Source organism: Bison bison, unplaced genomic scaffold (assembly GCF_000754665.1).
Source record: "Bison bison bison isolate TAMUID 2011002044 unplaced genomic scaffold, Bison_UMD1.0 scf7180017864459, whole genome shotgun sequence".
Classification (NCBI taxonomy): Eukaryota; Metazoa; Chordata; class Mammalia; order Artiodactyla; family Bovidae; genus Bison; species Bison bison.
The window spans coordinates 5,430,214-5,450,497 of NW_011495021.1; the positions used below are offsets into that span (position 1 = coordinate 5,430,214).

The window sequence follows — 20,284 nt, forward strand, 5'->3', positions numbered from 1 at the left end:
GGACAGTCCATGGGGTTACAAAGAGTCGGACAGGACTGAGCGACTTTCACTTTCTAGGAATGAAAGATGAGGTTTTATGGCCTCTAATAGAGGGTCAGGGAAGACCTCAGTAAACATACAGGATTACACATTTTTGAAGAATTTCTAAATCAGATGACCGAAGGTAAGGTACTTAAATTTATAGAATAGAGAGCCATGGAACATACTGAAAGAATATTGGCCTTTAAGGGTAACTACTTGAGGAAAAGTCTGGTTCTAGTACTTTATTAGTGTGACTGTAGGCAAGTCACTGACCCTCATTTCTTCAGTTGTAAAAGAAGGATACCACTGGTCTTTCCACTCTATGTGGTAATCTTATCAGATAATATATGTCAGAAGACTAAATTAGTACAAACTATAATTTGCTGTGAAATTGTGACATGCTATTTCATTTCCTGTAATGACTTAGAAGAGTAGCTTTTTTTTTCAGTTACTGTAACAACTGTAAGGATAATTGTATATATGTAAATTGGTAGCTTCTGATCTCTAGCTTAAAATACCTTTTACTCATTTGTTAAAGTCAGTTAAAAGCACTGGTTTTGCAAAGTACTACTACTACTAAGTCACTACAGTCGTGTCCAACTCTGTGGGACCCCGTAGACGGCAGCCCACCAGGCTCCCCCGTCCCTAGGATTCTCCAGACAAGAACACTGGAGTGGGTTGCCATTTCCTTCTCCAATGCATGAAAGTGAAAAGTGAAAATGAAGTCGCTCAGTCGTGTCCGACTCCTAGCAACCCCATGGACTGCAGCGCACCAGGCTCCTTCGTCCATGGGATTTTCCAGGCAAGAGTACTGGAGTGGGGTGCCACAAAGTACAGAAAATTATTGAAAAAGAGAAATATTGTTGCCATCTTGTATGTATATGTATTATTACCTGTCACTTAAAAGCCTCAGTTTAAGTGACTGTATTTATGTTTCTTATTTTTAAAAAGCTACCCTGTAAACTCAAATAACCTAACTTAGGAAAACTTTTTATTTTCTATTTCTTTTCCTTTTGTTTCAAGTTGGCTTTATTTTGTGCCATGGGATCCTAAATACTGATGCAACAGCACTGAACCTTTGGAAGCTAGCTCTTCAAAGTAGCTCTTGCCTCTCTCTTTTTCGAGATGAAGTTTTCCACATTCATAAAGCTGCAGAAGACTTATTTGTAAACATTCGAGGGTATGTCATTTTCAATTATTTTGTCTTTTTTGGAGAAAAGTAGTGAGTGGAATATGTGTTGATGTTCTAGGGTAGAGAAGACTCACATTATGTGAGAAGATACAATCTGTACCAACTTGTCAGTCAAACCAAGTATTTTTTAACAATGATCCTGATGTTTTTTACAGGTTACTTCACAGACTGAAGTATCTAGTGTTTCTGCTGTTTCAAAATTTGTATTCTAGGAGAAAGAAGATATGATCTCTTTTGTGTATCATTATATGGTTTTAGACATAAATATGACTGAAAGCACAATGTACATTTTAGGAATTATGAAGTTTTTAGAAATGTATTTTAGAATGCAGTGCATTTAAAAAAGTGTATGAATCAATCAAAAATACTTCATTAATTATTTATAGCCATTGCAGAAGTCAGACCACTGCAAAAAGGAAATCATGTTTCCTTATAATGAGGAAGTATTCCAACTGACTCATTTATACTCATTCCTTGTAACACAAATAATTCTTAAATTTGTTCCCTTGGAATTTTTAATGCTTGCTTTTTTTTCCACTTTTGGTTCTGTAGCCAGTATATAAAAACAAGTTGAACTCACACTTGGTAGCCTTTATAAAATCTTTTGAAATTAGGAGTATCTAAAATATCTTGGGATCTATTGGACCTAAAAATATTGAATAATTGGGTTGGGTTTGTCAGCTTCATGGAAGTGAAATTCCCCTACATTTATTTCATATCTGATTCAATAATGTCCTAAATGAAATTCAGATTTTAAAAAATCTATTAGTTATTAAAATGTAAAGATATGTCTAGTACTGACAGTGTAAGCCAGTATACCATCTCAGATTTTAGTATGCATATGAAGTACCCTGGGATGTGAATTAAAATCCAGGTTCCTGGGCATCACCCCTAACCTCCTAAATCCCCTGTATCTATATTTTGGAGAGGTAAAGAAATCTGCCCTTTTCTCCCACCGCCTCCCCCCAGTAGTTTATTGAGGTAAATTTACAGACAGAAAAATGCATAAATTTTAAATGAACAACTCAATAATTTTGTGTACGAATACTGCTGGTGACCCCTTAGATCAAGATACAGAATATTTCCATTGTCCCCAGAAAATTCTTCTGTGCCTCTTTCTGGTCAGTACTGCTGCCCCTGGTCCATTTTCCCCTAGCCTACACAGGTGGTCTCTGTTTTGATTTCTGTCGCCATAAGGGATTCTGACATTCTCATGCAGGTAGGCTCTCAGCCATAGTGTGAGAAACAGTACCCTCTGTATTTTTCAGCTCTTAGTTTACTTTTTATTTTAGATGGTGGAGTACCTGGAAATATCCTAGTTGTGAGCTTTGTCATTTTCAAAGTGATTCAGAACAAAAATCCTGAAACTTCTGTCTTAGCGTATTGACATCCTCTCTGGGGAATTATATTTAAATATATGTAAACACTTAGAACCAGAGAGTTTCTGAATATTGAGTGAGCCTAAGGTATATATGGTACAGATAAGTTTAATGGCTTCATGAAACCAATTGTCTTTTCATTATACCTTTTTTTTTTTTTCCTGGCCACTCCACGTGACTTGTGGGATCTTAGTTCCTAGACCGGGGATTGAACTGAGACCCACCACAGTGAAAGCACCAAGTACTAACCACTGGACCTCTTGAAATTCCTTTGCTGTGCTTTTTCTGTGTTAAATTTACCATTTAAGAATTTCTGTATTTAAAGTTGAAAAGTTTTAATTTTTTTTTAAATCGTGAATGAGTGATCCAATTTAAAATGTGAATTATAGTAATTAACAAGTCAGACCATAAGTATGAAAACTCATAATTTATACAGGTCAGTGGTTACAGAATTATGGCATTTGCTTAAAGAATACACAAATCTTAGCATACTTAATTTAGAAATTGAAGTTCTTGGTATAAGTGGTTAGGAAGATAATTTTTCTTTAACATTTTAGGAATTTTGAATTTTTATGTATTTAGTAGCCAGGAAATTAGCATATATTTATTAGAGTTTATTTTATAGATGGCACCTTTAGACTATTTGATGCTTGTATTCAGTGTCTTCTATTTTAAATGTTTTTTTAATTTGAAAAAAAATGTGCTTTTTTAAAAAAAATGGTGAGTAATAATCATCTGTAGGTCTATCCCTTAAAATAATTTAAAGTAATCAAATGCTTCCCTGCTCCAGTTTTCTGGACCACCACAAAATTTCTGTTCCTAGTATATGTGCCTTGAGAAATTTTTTTATGCTTATGAGGTAGCGTAAAAAGCCAGAAGTAATAGCTTTTTCAGCACTTGCAGTTTTTGGAAATCACTGTTCATTATTTTAGAAGTATAATTTAGTGTCCCTATTGGAGATTTAAGAAAATAAAAGTCTGCTTTGTGAATTTAATTTTATTACTGAATTTTAATGTAATACAAGATGTATTATTTTAGGAAGAGCCAATGGGGTACTTAAGGTGCTCAAAATGATGTGGGTAGACTTCTTCCATGTATTTCCAGTTTGAGAGCCAGTTTTTCTTGTTGATAATAAGACATTTTTAGTTGACTAGTATTTGACTAACTTGTTTTTACTGTTATTGACCAAAACTTCCAATTTTTTTTTTTTTTGGCTCATAGGTATAATAAGCGTATTAATGACATAAGAGAATGCAAAGAGGCAGCTGTGTCACATGCGTAAGTGGTTTTAACTTATCTGTGAAACTTTTGATCAAGAATTCCTTTCTTAAAGCATTATTTTGCTGAAGTGAGTGCAGATTAATGGTGTGTGAGATGTGGCAGTAGAAGTAGAGGACTTTCAATCAATGAGAAACATGTTTATAACTGTATATAGTCATCTTGGTATTAGTATGGACAGATTTTTAATATTTTTTAAGTGTTAACATGCTCTTAAGGAATACCATACAGAGGGATTTATTTTGGTGTCATTCCTTTCTCTTATTGCTCCTATTCTCTGGTACCAATACTTGGCAAGTTATGATGATTTTTGTACTACTTCATGTGCACTCCCCCCAATGGTGTTTATTTTTCAAAGTATGTAATCCCATACCTTTCCCAAATATTAGTAAATATATTTTATTAGAAAATGTAGATAACTTAAACTAGATATTAGTGTATTTAAAATGTTTGAACAACTTTTCAATTTTCTCAAGAAATAATTTGGTAATTCATTTAATTGTTACATGGTATACTTGTATAGAATATCTTCTTTAGTAAGTCTAGGTACAGTAGAGATAACACTGTCTGATCCATCAGTATTTCTACAAGGCAGAGAAAAGATAACACCACAGTCATAGGTGAAAATATAAAACTACAAGAAATTTTAGAATTTAGGCTTAGGCTATAACATAGATATTAGGAATTTAAATCATCTTTATTTATTGCTAACTGAACTGAACTGATAGTTTATTATTTCCTCATGCATGTTTTTCACCCAAATAAAGTGCTTATATAGTAGTAATTCTTATCATTCATTAACATAGTGTTTCTATCTTCTCTTGATGGTAATACTCCTTGCAGCAACCCTGTATAGTAAAATAATCAAAACATTACCCACTTACTATTTAGATACTACACCAGATGAGCTTATTATTTTCAGTAAGTAGAAAGCTTGTCGTTAGAATTATGCTAACATTGTGAAAGTACTGTATGTTAGATATCATGAAAGATACATCTTGAGTCAGGTGTCCTCATCCCTGTTTCTTGATGAGAGTCTGGAGCTTAAGAGAACTAGAACCTAAGGTCACATAGGTAAAGGTTGGATTTTAGTGTGTCTTCAAAATTAATCTGTGGTGTCAGAGTTAAATTTCTCGTGTTGCATATTTCTTTTCCTTAGAATTTTGGCATATAATAGATGTGTTGTTCAGTCTCTTGGTCGTGTCCAACTCTTTTTTTACCCCGTGGACTGCAGCACAGCCAGGCTTCCCTGTCCTTCACTATCTCCTGGAGTTGGCTCAGACTCATGTCCATTGAGTTGATGATGACTTCCAACCATCTCATCCTCTGTCACTCTCTTCTGCTCCTGCCCTCAATCTTTGCCAACATCAGGGTCTTTTCCACTGAGTCGGCTCTTAGCATCCAGTGGTCAAAGTACTATAGGAGCTTCAGCATCAGTCCTTCCAATGACTGTTCAGGGTTGATTTCCTTTAGGATGGACTGGTTGGATCTCCTTGTAGTCCAAGGGGTTCTCAAGAGTCTTCTCCAGCACCACAGTTTGAAAGCATCGATACTTCGGCACTTTGCCTTCTTTATGGTCCAACTCTCATATCCGTACGTGATTCCTGAAAAAGCCATACTTTTGACTATACGGACATCTGTTGGCAAAGTGATGGCTGTGCTTTTATAATATGCTGTCTAGGGTGGTCATAGCTTTTCTTGGAAGGAGCAAGCGTCTTTTAATTCCATGGCTTCATTCACAAACTGCAGTGATTTTGGAGCCCAAGAAAATAAAGTCTGTCACTGTTTCCATTTTTTCCCCATCTGTTTGTGGGGTGTCATTTTTTTGCAACTATCTAAAGTTTAAAACTTTTTTGGAATGATTTATATTTTGAACAGTATGAGGAGTTGGAATATTTGGAATATTCTTTGATTTTTTTGTTGTTAATTTGTGGGAATAAATTTTTTCTAATTTGTATTTTATTTTTAAGATACCCATTACATGAATATTTATGATTATCCTTTCCTCATCTTTCTTTTTGAACAATAGCACCAAATAGATTTCATCCCAGTACCTTAATGAATATAGCTTTGATTTAGTCAGTTTTAAGTCCATAGGGTTGCAAAAGGAGTCAGACATGCCTAAGTGACTAAACAATGATATATTTAATAGCAATATACTTAATAAATGAGGATATAGATAATCACTTATTTATTAAGGTATATTTATTGATTCTACATGGGAGTGACAAAAATGTATACAATAAAAAAAGTGCTTATTTTTAAGGATTTCACAGTCCATTTTATAGAGTTCTAGGCTATATGGTACTTAACTGGCAGAAATTCTTCAGGATTAGACATCTCTATATTGGGAAATACTTTTTGAAGAGTTGGTCTTGAAGTTTGAGTAGGATCTTAATTAAGAGGTAGAAGTGAAAAAAGTTACCATAGCAGCACAAGAAGGCAAGGATAAAGACGAGATTGAAGAGTCATTTAATGACAAACACATAGAAGATATTTTTAAGGGTTTCTGTTTCCTAAGAAAAGTTTGGAAGTTGACTCTGAAGTGATGTTAATTAATTGCCAGTAATAAGTTTAGTAGAAACAGATAAACTCTAATGGTGGTTGTCTTTTCCTATAGTGGTTCAATGCACAGAGAAAGACGCAAGTTTTTAAGGTCTGCACTGAAAGAATTGGCTACTGTCCTCTCTGATCAGCCTGGCTTGCTGGGTCCTAAGGTAATTGATTTAATTCTTGTTTCGGCTACAACAAATGTGCCACATTAAAATTAAAAATTTTTTTTTTCTTATCAGGCACTTTTTGTTTTTATGGCATTATCCTTTGCCCGTGATGAAATTATCTGGCTACTTCGTCATGCAGATAACATGCCAAAGAAGAGTGCAGATGACTTTATAGATAAGTATGTTAGCAACATTAAAAAAATATATGTTTTGTATATTTGCTTTATGGGCTATGGAATTTAGGGACTAAAGTAAAATTATTTTGAAAAACTTGAAGGCTTTTCATGTTTGTCATAATGGAGGGAATATTTAAAATACATTGTTAGGTGATATGAATTAGAATGCAAAGTCAACTTTAGCTTTGAATTAAAGCTGAAATGTTTTATCACTAGAACTCTAGGTTGTTGCAGAGGTGTGTTTTTGTGCTATAGTATTTCCTATAGGATTCATGTTTCAGAATTATTTATTACACAAAAATTTGAATAATAATCCTAACAGAGTTACAGCTGTGTCATTTGTAATATATTTTTTCTTATTTTAGTCCACAGTCCCTCAACAGAAGTTAAATGAATCAGAGAAATAATAGCATACACAAAAATCTTACTTTTTCCTAATACTCTAACGTTCTTTTATTTATGACTTTTTAATGATACATTTATGAAATGTCTTAATTTTATTTTTATTTTGTATTTTCCTTTATCAGTTTTTTATTCTTGCTTTTTTGCTTTCCATAGTTTCTTTTTGTATATGAGATAATATAAAAAAGAAAGTAGTTGACACTAAATATTTAACAATGCTTTTTATAAGGAAAAAACTTGATGTAGCAATATCAAAGGCAATTCATATTTTCCTTGATAGTAAGTGAATTTAATTTTTGAAATGTTTTTTCTTAAATAAAAAAGGCACATTGCTGAATTAATATTTTATATGGAAGAGCTTAGAGCACATGTAAGGAAATACGGACCTGTAATGCAGAGATACTACGTGCAGTACCTTTCTGGCTTTGATGCTGTTGTCCTCAATGAGCTTGTGCAGGTAAAAAACTGAAAGCATTCTCCCTTTTGTTTCTTATTTCCCTCCTTTCCAATAGTTGATTTATTTGCTCAGTAAACATTTACAAAAGTAATCTTGTGTCTCATGGTGAAGTCACAACTGTAAATAAGTCACGGTCATATTTTGCCAAGGGGATCATTATCTAGAGCAAAGAAAACATTTAGTTGTATTCCAGTGTGATGGGCATTATGCTTAAGGGTGTATAAAGCTTAAAGTGAACACATGCAGGGAATAATTCTTTACCTTGGTGGGTGGAGGTGTACAGTAACCAAATTATAGAGGATCTTCAAAAGAGAAGGTTAGTCATAAATCAGATTTAATATTTAGGAAAATCACCATGGCTTAGTGTGGATGAGAAATTACTGGGGGCCACATGAAAAGTCAGAGACAGCAAAAGAGCAAAAGACTCTTGAGAGTCCCTTGGACAGCAAGGAGATCAAGCCAGTGCATCCTAAAGGAAATCAGTCCTGATATTCATTGGAAGGACTAATGCTGAAGCTGAAACTCCAATCCTTTGGCCACCTGATGCGAAGAACTGACTCATTGGAAAAGACCCTGATGCTGGGAAAAATTGAAGGCAGGAGGAGAAGGGGACGACAGAGGATGAGATGGTTGGGTGGCATCACCGACTCAATGGACATGAATTTGAGTAAGCTCCATGAGTTGGTGATGGACAGGAACGCCTGGCGTACTGCAGTCCATGGGGTCGCAAAGTGTCAGAAACAACTGAATGAGTGAACTGAATCTAAAACTATTGATTTTCCCCAGAAATAACCATACTTTGAAATCCTCATTTTCTTTCAAACCTACCTAAAAATGCAAATAGGAAGAAAACTGTTCATGTAATTATTTACCCTCAGTTATAAACAGCTTACAGTTTACTGTCCTAGTTTATTTCTTCTTTTATCCACTAGATGGAGCTCATACGCTTCCTTTCTAGAATGTCTGTTAAAAGAAGGAATAGAAAAGCTGCTTTTATCCAAAGCAAAGTGTTACTGCTTTGCTGCAGTTGTTTTTAAAAAACTTTTTATTTTATATCACAGTATAGCCAGTTAACATGTGGTAGTTTCAGGTGGACAGCAATGCAGTTTTTAATTTTTTAAAAATTGTTATTAAGGCAATGGCACCCCACTCCAGTACTCTTGCCTGGAAAATCCCATGGACAGAGGGGCCTGGTGGGCTGCAGTCCATGGGGTCGCTAAGAGTCGGACACGACTGAGCGACTTCACTTTCACTTTTCACTTTCATGCATTGGAGAATGAAATGGCAACCCACTCCAGTGTTCTTGCCTGGAGAACCCTGGGGACGGGGAAGCCCGGTGGGCTGCCGTCCATGGAGTCGCACAGAGTCGGACACGACTGAAGTGACTTAGCATAGCATACATACCAGATAAATCAAAGGCTACTGTGCTGTCACAGTCTAAAAAGTAAGTCAACTCCTGGCTTTGTGGCATTTGAAGTTTGCTATGACTAACTGGATATTTATTAATTTTATAGATTGTGTTAAAGTATTAAAAATTTTAAGCTACTCCATGTCTTTTTGTGTCTTATATTATTTTAGCAATACTGAGAAAATTTTAGAAAATTTTAGAAAAGGCAGAGGAACCAGAGATGCCAACATCTGCTGGGTCATGGAAAAAGCAAGAGAGTTCCAGAAAAACATCTATTTCTGCTTTATTGACTATGCCAAAGCCTTTGACTGTGTGGATCAGAATAAACTGTGGAAAATTCTGAAAGAGATGGGAATACCAGACCACCTGACCTGCCTCTTGAGAAACCTGTATGCAGGTCAGAAAGCAACAGTTTGAACTGGATGTGGAACAACAGACTGGTTCCAAATAGGAAAAGGAGTACGTCAAGGCTGTATATTGTCACCCTACTTATTTAACTTATATGCAGAGTACATCATGAGAAATGCTGGGCTGGAAGAAGCACAAGCTGGAATCAAGATTGCCAGGAGAAATATCAATAACCTCAGCTATGCAGATGATACCACCCTTATGGCAGAAAGTGAAGAGGAACTGAAAAAAAAAAGCCTCTTGATGAAAGTGAAAGTAGAGAGTGAAAAAGTTGGCTTAAAGCTCAACATTCAGAAAACTAAGATCATGGCATCTGGTCCCATCACTTCATGGGAAATAGATGGGGAAACAGTGGAAACAGCATCAGACTTTATTTTTCTGGGCTCCGAAATCACTGCAGATGGTGATTGCAGCCATGAAATTAAAAGATGCTTACTCCTTGGAAGGAAAGTTATGACCAACCTAGTTATATTAAAAAGCAGAGATATTACTTTGCCAACAAAGGTCCGTCTAGTCAAGGCTATGGTTTTTCCAGTGGTCATGTATGGATGTGAGAGTTGGACTGTGAAGAAAGCTGAGCGCCGAAGAATTGATGGTTTTGAACTGTGGTGTTGGAGAAGACTCTTGAGAGTCCCTTGGACTGCAAGGAGATCCAACCAGTTCATTGTAAAGGAGATCAGTCCTGGGTGTTCATTGGAAGGACTGATGCTAAATCTGAAACTCCAGTACTTTGGCCACCTCATGCAAAGAGTTGACTCATTGGAAAAGACCCTGATGCTGGCAGGGATTGGGGTCAGGAGGAGAAGGAGACGACAGAGGATGAGATGGCTGGATGGGATCACCAACTCGGTGGACATGAGTCTGAGTGAACTCTGGGAGTTGGTGATGGACAGGGAGGCCTGGCGTGCTGTGATTCATGGGGTCGCAAAGAGTCGGACACGACTGAGTGAACTGAACTGAGAAAATTAATTTCTTATTTTTCTGATACAGTAATAGTAGCAACAGCAATACTGATACTAGTATTAATAATGGACATTTATCCATAGTATATTACCAGCTCTGAGGGTAGGTATAGTGAAGAAAAAAGACCCTATGTGACTTGATCAGTATCGCACCGTTCATGAGTACATGTGTAATAACACATTCAAATAACACTGTTTAAATGTGTTAAATGCCTGAGCTTTTTACCACCCACAAGTACAGTATTTACATGCATAGTTTTTTAACCATTTGCTAGGATTTAAATTTAAAACTAAGATAACTTGTGAAAATAGTTCATTGTAATATTGGCTAAAATGGTAACTTAAATTTAAATTTTAAAATTGTGGTAAAGATGTATGTAACATTAAAGTTGTCATTTTAACTATTTTTAATTGTACAGTATAGAACTCCGTGTGCATTTACATGGTTGTACAGGTCTTAATGTTGTGAAAACTATGGTTTTTGTGAGCTAATAAGCATATACTTTTTTAAAAAGTTTATCATTTAGCATCTACTTCAGATACAGTTTATTAAATACTCACTTTTTAAGCCATTTTCAGAGGGCTTTTTTTGATGCTACTTTTGTTGAGATAAAATTTATACATGATAAAAATCACTTGTTCTAAGTGTACTGTTTTAATTTGGACAGCTGTATACATTCATGTCACCACCACCAGTCAAGATAAAGAACATTTCCAACATTTAAAAATTTTCTTGTGCACGTTTGCAGTTGATTCCCTCTCTAGATCCTCAACAACCCATTGTCTGCTTTTTTGTCACTTTTGCCTTGAAAAAAAATTTTTTTTCATGTGAATGAAATCATCCTTGTTTTTCATTTGTTTTAGTTAGCATGTTTTTGAGTTCATCCATGTTACTGTATGTATAAACATTCCAGTTTTATTTATTGCTTAAAAAAATTCTAACTATGGATGTATCAGTTTATCCACCTACTAGTTGATGGACCTGTGAATTTTTTCCCAACTAGATGTTTTTAATCATTATTTTTATCACTTTTTTTTTTCCAGAATCTTTCTGTTTGCCCTGAAGATGAATCAATCATCATGTCCTCTTTTGTTAACACTATGACTTCTCTAAGTGTAAAACAAGGTAATAAGTCTTTTAAATTGAAATGTATTTTCTTGCCATTAGGTTTTCAAATTCTGTTAACGAGGAGAGGACTTAGCAGTTAGTTTTTATAGTATTACTTATCCTACTTTGGAGCATATTTAATCTCTTCTCTTTTGTTTTAACTTTGCTCTGAAGCAAAGGTTTCGAAGATGGATGTGTGGTGATATTTACAAGAAGTATAGCTTGACATTTCTTCATATTCAGCTGGAGGCAAAATGGTATTTTTGAGGCAAAAGGTATTTTGTAATTATAAAAAAGAAAAATGAGCACCCTATATCATAATAAAGTTTATATTACGGTCCAGGCATTACCTATGACAGTAATCAATGAAATGATTAATCTGGGCAAGCACTTTATATATATTATCTTATTCAATCTTCATCAATGTTAAAAAGTTGTTAATTACTTTTAACACATTTGGAAACTTAAGCCTTAAGGCTTAAGGTTAACCTTAATTCAACATGGTTTGCCCACACTTTTTAACAGATACTAAGTTCTAGAATAGGAACTTAAGTTCAGATCTGTCAATCTCAAAAGTTGGTGTCATATCATAGACTGCCTTTCCATTAGTTGAATACTCCTCCATTCCAGTAGACTGGATATTTTAGTTTTATATTCTTTAAATAAAAACTATCAGAAACCTTCAAAATTTCTGAGTAATAAATTTGTTTTATCAAACTTAATATTGATAAACTTATAACTTGATAAATTGATAACTTGATAAACTTATAAATTGATAAATTAAGTTAAACATACTTATATAATGAATCTGCTATAAACGTGCCTGATGATATTTGGTTAAAATAAAGTTACTTTGTGGGACTTCAGCACTCTTTCCAAAGTTTCTATTCACAGGATTCCTCATGCTCTGTTTTAGGTACTTTTGAGTTGACATGTAAGCAAAATGAGAATCACGGGGTTTAGAGAGAAATCTGTACACTACCCTTCTCTTAGCACAGCTGCCTCATCACCTTTATAGGATATGAGAATTATTTCACTCTTAGCTATCATTTTTAAATTGTCGTAAAATAGAATTTACCACATTACCATTTCTAACTACATTTAAGTACTTAAAAGTGTACAGTTCAGTAGAGTTAAGTGTATTGACATAGTTGTGCAATAAATATTCAGAACTTCTCATCCCGCGAAATTGAAAATGTAGCTATAGAGTAACAACTCCCCGTTTTCCTTTCACCCAGCCCCTGGAACCACTATTCTACTTTGTTTCTATGAGTTCGACTATTCTAGATACTTCACATAAGTGAATTGTACAATATTTGTCTTTCTATCACTACCTTATTTCACTTAGCATTCCCTCAACATGTCATCCATGACATGACATCCATGCTACAATATTTGCTCCCTTTTTCAGGCTGAATAATATACCATTGTGTGTATATATGATATTTTGTTTATCCACTGTTGATGGACTTTTTAGTTACTTCTGCCTTTTGGCTGTTGTGAATAATGCTGCTGTAAACATTGGTGTACACAAGAACATGGGTGTATTCTTTTGTATATACATCCAGAAGTGGAATTCTCCTAGCCCTTAAATTTTAAAGTGTGATTTAAGTTATTGGAAAATATTAATTAGGTTTGTAATCTTTTTTCTGTTACTGTAGTTGAAGATGGGGAAGTATTTGATTTCAGAGGAATGAGATTAGATTGGTTTCGATTACAGGTAAGAATAACATTAATTTTCATTGTCGTTCTGTTTGTTATTGAATACCTCAGTTAACATGAGAACATAACTTAATATGAAAAAATATTCCTTGTATACCTATTGAAAAGACTTCTTTTGTATTGTTATAACTAGCATAGTCTCTACGTCAAGGAAAAAACTTTTTTTAATGGAGATATTATTGACATTTAATATTATGTTAGTTTCAGGTATGCAGCAATGATTTCAGTATATATGTGTATTTTGAAACGATCAACAATAAATCTAGTAAATATTCATCACCATATGTAGTTACAAGTTTATTTTTTTCTTGTGATGAGAATTTTTAAGATTTACTTGCTTTGCAATTTTCAAATATATAATACAGTGTTATTAATTATAATTATAGTCACCATCCTATATATCACATGAAAGACAGTGAAAGTGTTAGTCACTCAGTTATGCCCGACATGGACTGCAGTCCAACAGGCTCCTCTGTCCGTGGGATTTTCCAGGCAAGAATATTGGAGTGGATAGCCATTGTCTTTTCCAAGGGATTTTCCTGACCCAAGAATTGAACCCCAGTCTCCTGCATTGCAGGTAGTGTCTTTATCATAACAGGGAAGCCCATGTTGTTCAGTTGCTCAGTTGTGTCCAACACTTTGCTGTTGCAGCAAACCGGGCTTCCCTGTCCTTCACCATCTCCTAAAGCTTGCTCAAACTCATGTCCATTGAATCGGTGATGCCATCCAACCGTCTCATCCTCTGTCATCCCCCTTTCCTCCTGCCTTCAATCTTTCCCAGCATCAGGATCTTTTCCAGTGTGTCAGCTCTTTGCATCCGGTGGCCAAAGTATTGAAGCTTCAGCATAAGTCCTTCAAATGAATATTCAGGGTTGATTTCCTTTAGCATTGACTGGGTTCGATTTCCTTGCAGTCCAAGGGACTGTCAAGAATCTTCTCCAATAGCACAGATTGTAAGTGTCAATTCTTCAGTTCTCAGCCTTCTTTCTGGTCCAACTCATCACATCTGTACATGACTACTGGAAAAACCATAGCTTTGACTAGATGGATTTTTGTCAACAAAGTAATGTCTCTTCTTTTTAATAGGCTGTCTAACTTTTCTTCCAAGGAGTAAGCATCTTTTAATTTCATGGCTTCAGTCACCATCTGCAGTGATTTTGGAGCCCAAAATAATAATGTCCCTCACTGCTTCCATTGTTTCCCTATCTATTTGCCATGAAGTGATGGGACTGGATACCATGATCTTAGTTTATTGAATGTTAAATTTTAAGCCAGCTTTTTCACTCTCCTCATTCATGTTCATGAAGAAGCTCTTTAGTTCATTTTTGCTTTTTGCCATAAGGTTGGTGTTATCTGCATTTCTGAGGTTATTGATATTTCTCCCCGCAATCCTGATTCCAGCTTGTGGTTCAATCCAGCCTAGCATTTCGCATGATGTAGTCTGCATATAAGTTAAATAAGCAGGGTGACAATGTATAGCCTTGAGGTACTCCTTTCCCAATTTGGAACCAGTCTGTTGTTCCATGTCTGGTTCTAACTGTTGCTTCTTGACCTACATACAGGTTTCTCAGGTGGCAGGTAAGGTGGTTTGGTAGTCCCATCTCTTGAAGAATTTTCCACAGTTTGTTGTGATCCACACAGTCAAAGGCTTTGGCATAGTCAATAAAGCAGAAGTGGATGTTTTCCTGGAATACTCTTGCTTTTTCTGTGATCCAACAGATGTTGGCACTTTGATCTCTGGCTCCTCCGCCTTTTCTAAATCGAGCTTGTACATTGATTTAAGTACTGCTGAAGCCTAGCTTGGAGGATTTTGAGCATGACCTTGCTAGTGTGTGAAATGAGTACAATTATGCAGTAGTTTGAACACTCTTTGGTATTGGAATGAAAACTGACCTTTTCCAGTCCTGTGGCCATTGCTGAGTATTCCAAATTTGCTGGCATATTGAGTGCAGCACTTTCACAGCATCATCTTTTAGGATTTGAAATAGCTCAGCTGGAATTCCATCAGGTCCACTAGCTTTGTTCATAGTAATGCTTCCTAAGGCCCATTTGACTTTGCTCTTCAGGATGCATATATTTATTTTGTAACTGGAGGTTTGTATCTTATGACTGCTGTACCCATTTCATCTACCCCTGACTCCCTGCCTCTGGGAAACACCAATCTGTTGTCTGTATATGTGAGTTTGGATTTTTCTTCTGTTCATTTTGGTTTGTTTTTGTCATTTTAGATTCCACATGTAAGTGAGAGATCATATGATATTTGCCTTTCTCTGACTTCTTTCATTAGGCACAATACCTTCAAGGCCCATCTATATTGTCACAAATAGCAAGATTTCCCTTCTCTTTTCATGGCTGAATAATATTTCTAGTTATGTGTGTGTGTGTGTACCCCACAATTTTTTTATTCATTCATCCATCAGTGGATGCTTGGGTAGTTTCCATGTTGTGACTATTGTAAATAATGCTGCAGTGAACAAAGGGATATAGATGTCTTTTTGCGTTAGTGTTTTCCTTTTCTTCAGATGAATACCAGATGTGGAATTGCTAGAGCATATGGTAGTTCTGTTCATAGTTTTTGAGGAACCTCTGTACTGTTTTCCACAGTGGCTGCACCCATTTCCGTTCCCACCATTGATAAACAAGATTTCCTTTTCTCCACATCTTCACCAACTGTCTTTATATATTACCTTTTTTATAATAGCCATTGTAATAGATATGAGTTGATAATTAGTAATGTTTTAAGTAACTTCCCTGAAATCGCAGAGCTGATTAGTGGGAGATCAGGGAAGAATACTTGAGATACTTGAGATATATTATACATTGTTTTCTTCTAGTTAAAAATAAAGTTTAGAAATTAACATTTTCTTGTTCAAAAAAAAACTTACGAAACAGTATGTAAGTCATGCTTATTAAATGACTGAAAATAGAATTACTGTGCCAAAGGATACATACACATTAAAAAATTTGAAAGTCATCATCACAAAGTTTGAACTGTTTTCAGCCTCTTACTCTCAGTTTGTGGGAGTTCCTAAACCAACATTTATGTTCAGAGAATTTTACAGATTTAGATGACTTTCAAATAACCCTTATTGAATACTTCCAGAATTATTAGACTTACTCATTTGAAAAATTCACTTGAGAATTTTACCGTTGTCTATTGCAGTCATACAGCAATGTTTGAAGCTTTAGAGTGAGCATTAGGGGTATAGAGTTGATATATCCCTTTGTGAGAATGTTTTGTTTTCCCGTAGCCTATAGATAGAATGCTCTAATGACATCGCTCTCTCTCTTCACATCATCTTCCTTCTTTGTTTATCTCTTTGTCCAAATGTCTTCTTTTTATAAAGACACTGTTCATACTGGATTAGAGTCCATTTTAATGATCTAATTTTAACTTATGTCTATTAAGACCCTACTTCCAAATAAAGTTACATTCTGAAGTATTAAGGATTATGCTTTCAACATATCTTTTTGGGAGAGACAGTTCAACACATAGCATTGCTCTCAACCATGATTAGGACAGTCACTCAACTCCTTTCTGTTGTGTATTTGACTCTCACTTTATAGTGAGAATAGGTCAAAACATACCAAGGATGAAAGTAATGGGACATAAAACTAAGCCTTAACTAGGAAAAGAGGACACAAATGCAAGGTAGAAGGCAGTGTCCAGAAACTAGGATGTTTGCATAGATGACTAACAGCAAGTCAACTGTTAGGGTTTCAAGATCACAGACTAGGCTACAGGATGTGGGAGATAAAATACTGACAACTTATATAGTTGAGTATAATCCTCATTTGGATATTTTATACATCTGGCTTTGGAGACAAGGCATAAAAGATAGGGAAAATTAAATAGTTTAAAAGCTTAAGTTAGAATGACAGAGTATGATTATTAGTACAGTGACACAGTTTTCTTAGGAAGGAGAAAGTTGTTTTTTCAAGTGGAATTACTAGTAATGGCTTTGTAGAGAAAACAGCGTGTTACCCACGCATTGAAAGATGGGTCAAGTTGGAGTAGGAGAATCACTTCACAGGAAAGGGCAAGAAAAGAGCCTTCTTAATGTAAAATATTACTACAGGAAGAAAAATATCTTCACAAAAGATATGAATGATCTGAGTTTGATCAGTGATCTGGTAGAAGGATAAGAGTTACTAGGTGTAAGTATATGGCCAGAGAGAGATGTAGAGCTCTGTATCACTTCTTGAGTAGGGCAGGGCTAGAAGAATAAGCCTTTAAGGGAATGTGATAGTATGCTTTGTTACCGTCACTGGGGTCTTTGGAGTCTTAAAAGAAGAGTTCTCCCTCTCTACATGTATTCTCTGCCATTTTTTCTCTTCCTAAATTAGGATCTCATTCTGCTGTTTGTTCCATTAGTCTCTTAAGTATCTTCAGTCACTGATTCTCTTTGCCTTCTAATTTACTTGGGTAGTTCATATTTTAGACTTTTATTTAAACCAGTTTTTTTTTTTTTAAATGACATGTGTTTCTTCTTCCACTGTTGTCAAGCATTTCAAATGAGTTTTAAATTAAATTGTCTCATTTTGTCACCATCCATTTCATCTGAATTTATTTTCACAGTACTTTAATTCAGAATTTTTAAAATTATTCTCAGCTAGTGGAAGTCTTTATTGAACTCATGGCCACTACTGGTTCCTCTTTGTACTTTAAAACTGATGAAAGGTAAATTATACTTCCGTTAGACTTAGTTTGTGATGAATGTCCAGAATACATCTTGCCATTACTGTATTGCCATCACATTCTTCATTTTCTCCCTTTTTCTGGTAGAAGACACAAACATCAAATTATAGAGCTCTGCTTTGTGATGCGCCTGCCTTAGTGAATGGTAACCTCATCTGTGTAGTGACCTTTTCCCACTGGAGAGACTGAGATTTGATTTTTATCTTACTTAAAAGGCAGTAATTGTTTAGTCTCTTACTGTTTCATGGGTACTAGCAGAAGACATGGGGCTACTGGATTAGAGACAGAGAACTTAATTCACTGCACAGGAAGTGCCATGAGCATCCAGATATATACATTATTTTTCCCTTGCTTTCATGTCTTTTTGGGGTAGTGCAGAGAGACCCAGATGAATGCTGTGTATGCATTGGGCACGTCTTAAGCTAAGGAGGACTGAGTTTGAGGAACCCTCTGTTTCATCATCAACAGGAAGCATATTTGCTCTTTGTTCCAGAGGGACACATTACTTTCTTTCTCAAGTTTGGTAGCTGTAAGGCCTGGAGAAATGGCTGAGATAGTGAGTGGTCTGGGCTGTGCTTTCTTGGCGTATCCAGCAAGGTGTGTAAGTACACGTGAGATTCATGAAAGAATGCCTCCCAAAAGCCAGGACCGTGGTCATCAACCATAATTCTTGTGTTGCCTACCATGTCTAGTCATTCCCCTGATTAAACACTTTTGAGCTTTACCACCCTGGACCATCTCATTATCCTGTCTGGATTGTTACCACCACTGCCTCCTGTTCCCTCTCCACTCCTCTCTGTTTCCACCTCAGCATAGAACAATCTTTCTAAGCAGTTATTATCCATCACACAGACTGGTGATTTATCAAAAAGTTTAAATTCTTCAGTGTGATATATGATGTTTATTCTGTAGGCATCCCTTGTATTGTTTTCCTTGCTTGTGAAATGTCCACCACCCAAGGGCAGGTTTTGTTTTCAGTGCGTTGGTACCTCTTAGTGGAATTTCTTTCCCTCACAACCTGTCCTGATGGTTTTGGTTAAGACCTGTCGCCTTTTTTATCAACTTAACACTAATTTTACCACCTTCAGAATGCTTCTCTAGAGTTCATCAATTAGTACGGTGTGTTATGCTCTCCAGTTTTTAATGATTCAGTATAATCAAAAACCTTCCTGAGTCAACATGTGCAGTACTTAAGTTTCATCTTACTGTTAACGTGTTTTATCTTGAACTAAGTCGAAAACTTCTCTTGGTAGGGACACCATGTGACAATTCATTGTTTTGTATCTTTGATATGTAGCTTCACTTGCTTTAGGAGTTAAAGCTGAATGACCCATGTATTAGATTCTGTTTTAAGAATAGTATTTCAGTTTACTGTAATAAAGAAATTCTTGATAGGAATTTTAAGTTTGAATCACGGTAGACAGTTTTTAAAAGATGATGTTCTTAATAAACTTTAAATATTCTTCAATAGTGGCTATTTTTTCTTTTTTCCTGTAGACTTGGTCTATACCTGAAGTCATTACCTAAACTACGTTTGTTTCTTTCTTTACTTTTTCAGGCATATACTAGTGTCTCTAAGGCTTCACTTAGCCTTTCAGATCACAGAGAACTTGGAAAGATGATGAATACAATAATTTTTCACACAAAAATGGTAGATTCCTTGGTGGAAATGTTGGTGGAAACATCAGATCTGTCCATATTTTGGTATGTTGTAATTTTCTTTAAATTAGAATTTGAAGTTTTTATTATCCAAAGATGTGTTTCTTGATTACTTTACGTTAGTGTGGTGCTTAAGACAGTTTACTAAGAGATTCTAAGAATCAAGGGAATAGAGAACAACCTGCCAGTAGTGAAGTTTACTATGTTGGGGTTTTATGTCTGTTTTTAATTCTCTATAGGAGCACCTTTTACTGATGTGAATTTGTTTTTTATGCTTTCTTTGAAGAAGTGAAAAACAATAGCTTCAAATTGTGTCATTAAAGGAAAAAAAATTTGGACTGGGGTCAACTAGAGCAAATGTTGGCAATTAAATACCACGTGGTTTCCCTCTGTAGTATTAAGTTAGATATTAATATTGTGATAATGTGGTGACAGTCCCCTCCACTGTGCTCCACTCTCCTTTGCTTCTGTTATAAGTTCTTTTGTTATTCTTAGTAGTCTGCAGCTCCTCCTTTTCTCCCCACATTATGTGGTTCTTGAAGGAGGTCAAGTTTTTGTTTCCTTAGTGTCTTAACAGAGTAAGTGCTTAATAAGTATTTCAATGAATAAGTGAACTTGATTGTGATAAAATTAATAAACAGTGGTGTCAGGACTCAAACTTAAGTATTCTGATTTCAAAGCTGTACAGTGTCC

The 20,284-nt window shown here is 35.4% G+C and overlaps 1 protein-coding gene across 1 annotated transcript in view; it reads left to right on the top strand.

Moving 5' to 3' along the window:
* Positions 1-20,284, top strand: part of NCKAP1 (NCK-associated protein 1) — a 126,088-nt gene that overhangs the window by 66,974 nt on the left and 38,830 nt on the right. Inside the window, exons 10-17 of the mRNA XM_010859741.1 lie at positions 1,045-1,201; positions 3,814-3,870; positions 6,491-6,587; positions 6,663-6,769; positions 7,493-7,625; positions 11,448-11,529; positions 13,173-13,231; positions 19,491-19,636. Coding sequence (XP_010858043.1) covers positions 1,045-1,201; positions 3,814-3,870; positions 6,491-6,587; positions 6,663-6,769; positions 7,493-7,625; positions 11,448-11,529; positions 13,173-13,231; positions 19,491-19,636 — 838 coding nt within the window. The remainder of the gene's footprint in view (positions 1-1,044; positions 1,202-3,813; positions 3,871-6,490; positions 6,588-6,662; positions 6,770-7,492; positions 7,626-11,447; positions 11,530-13,172; positions 13,232-19,490; positions 19,637-20,284) is intronic.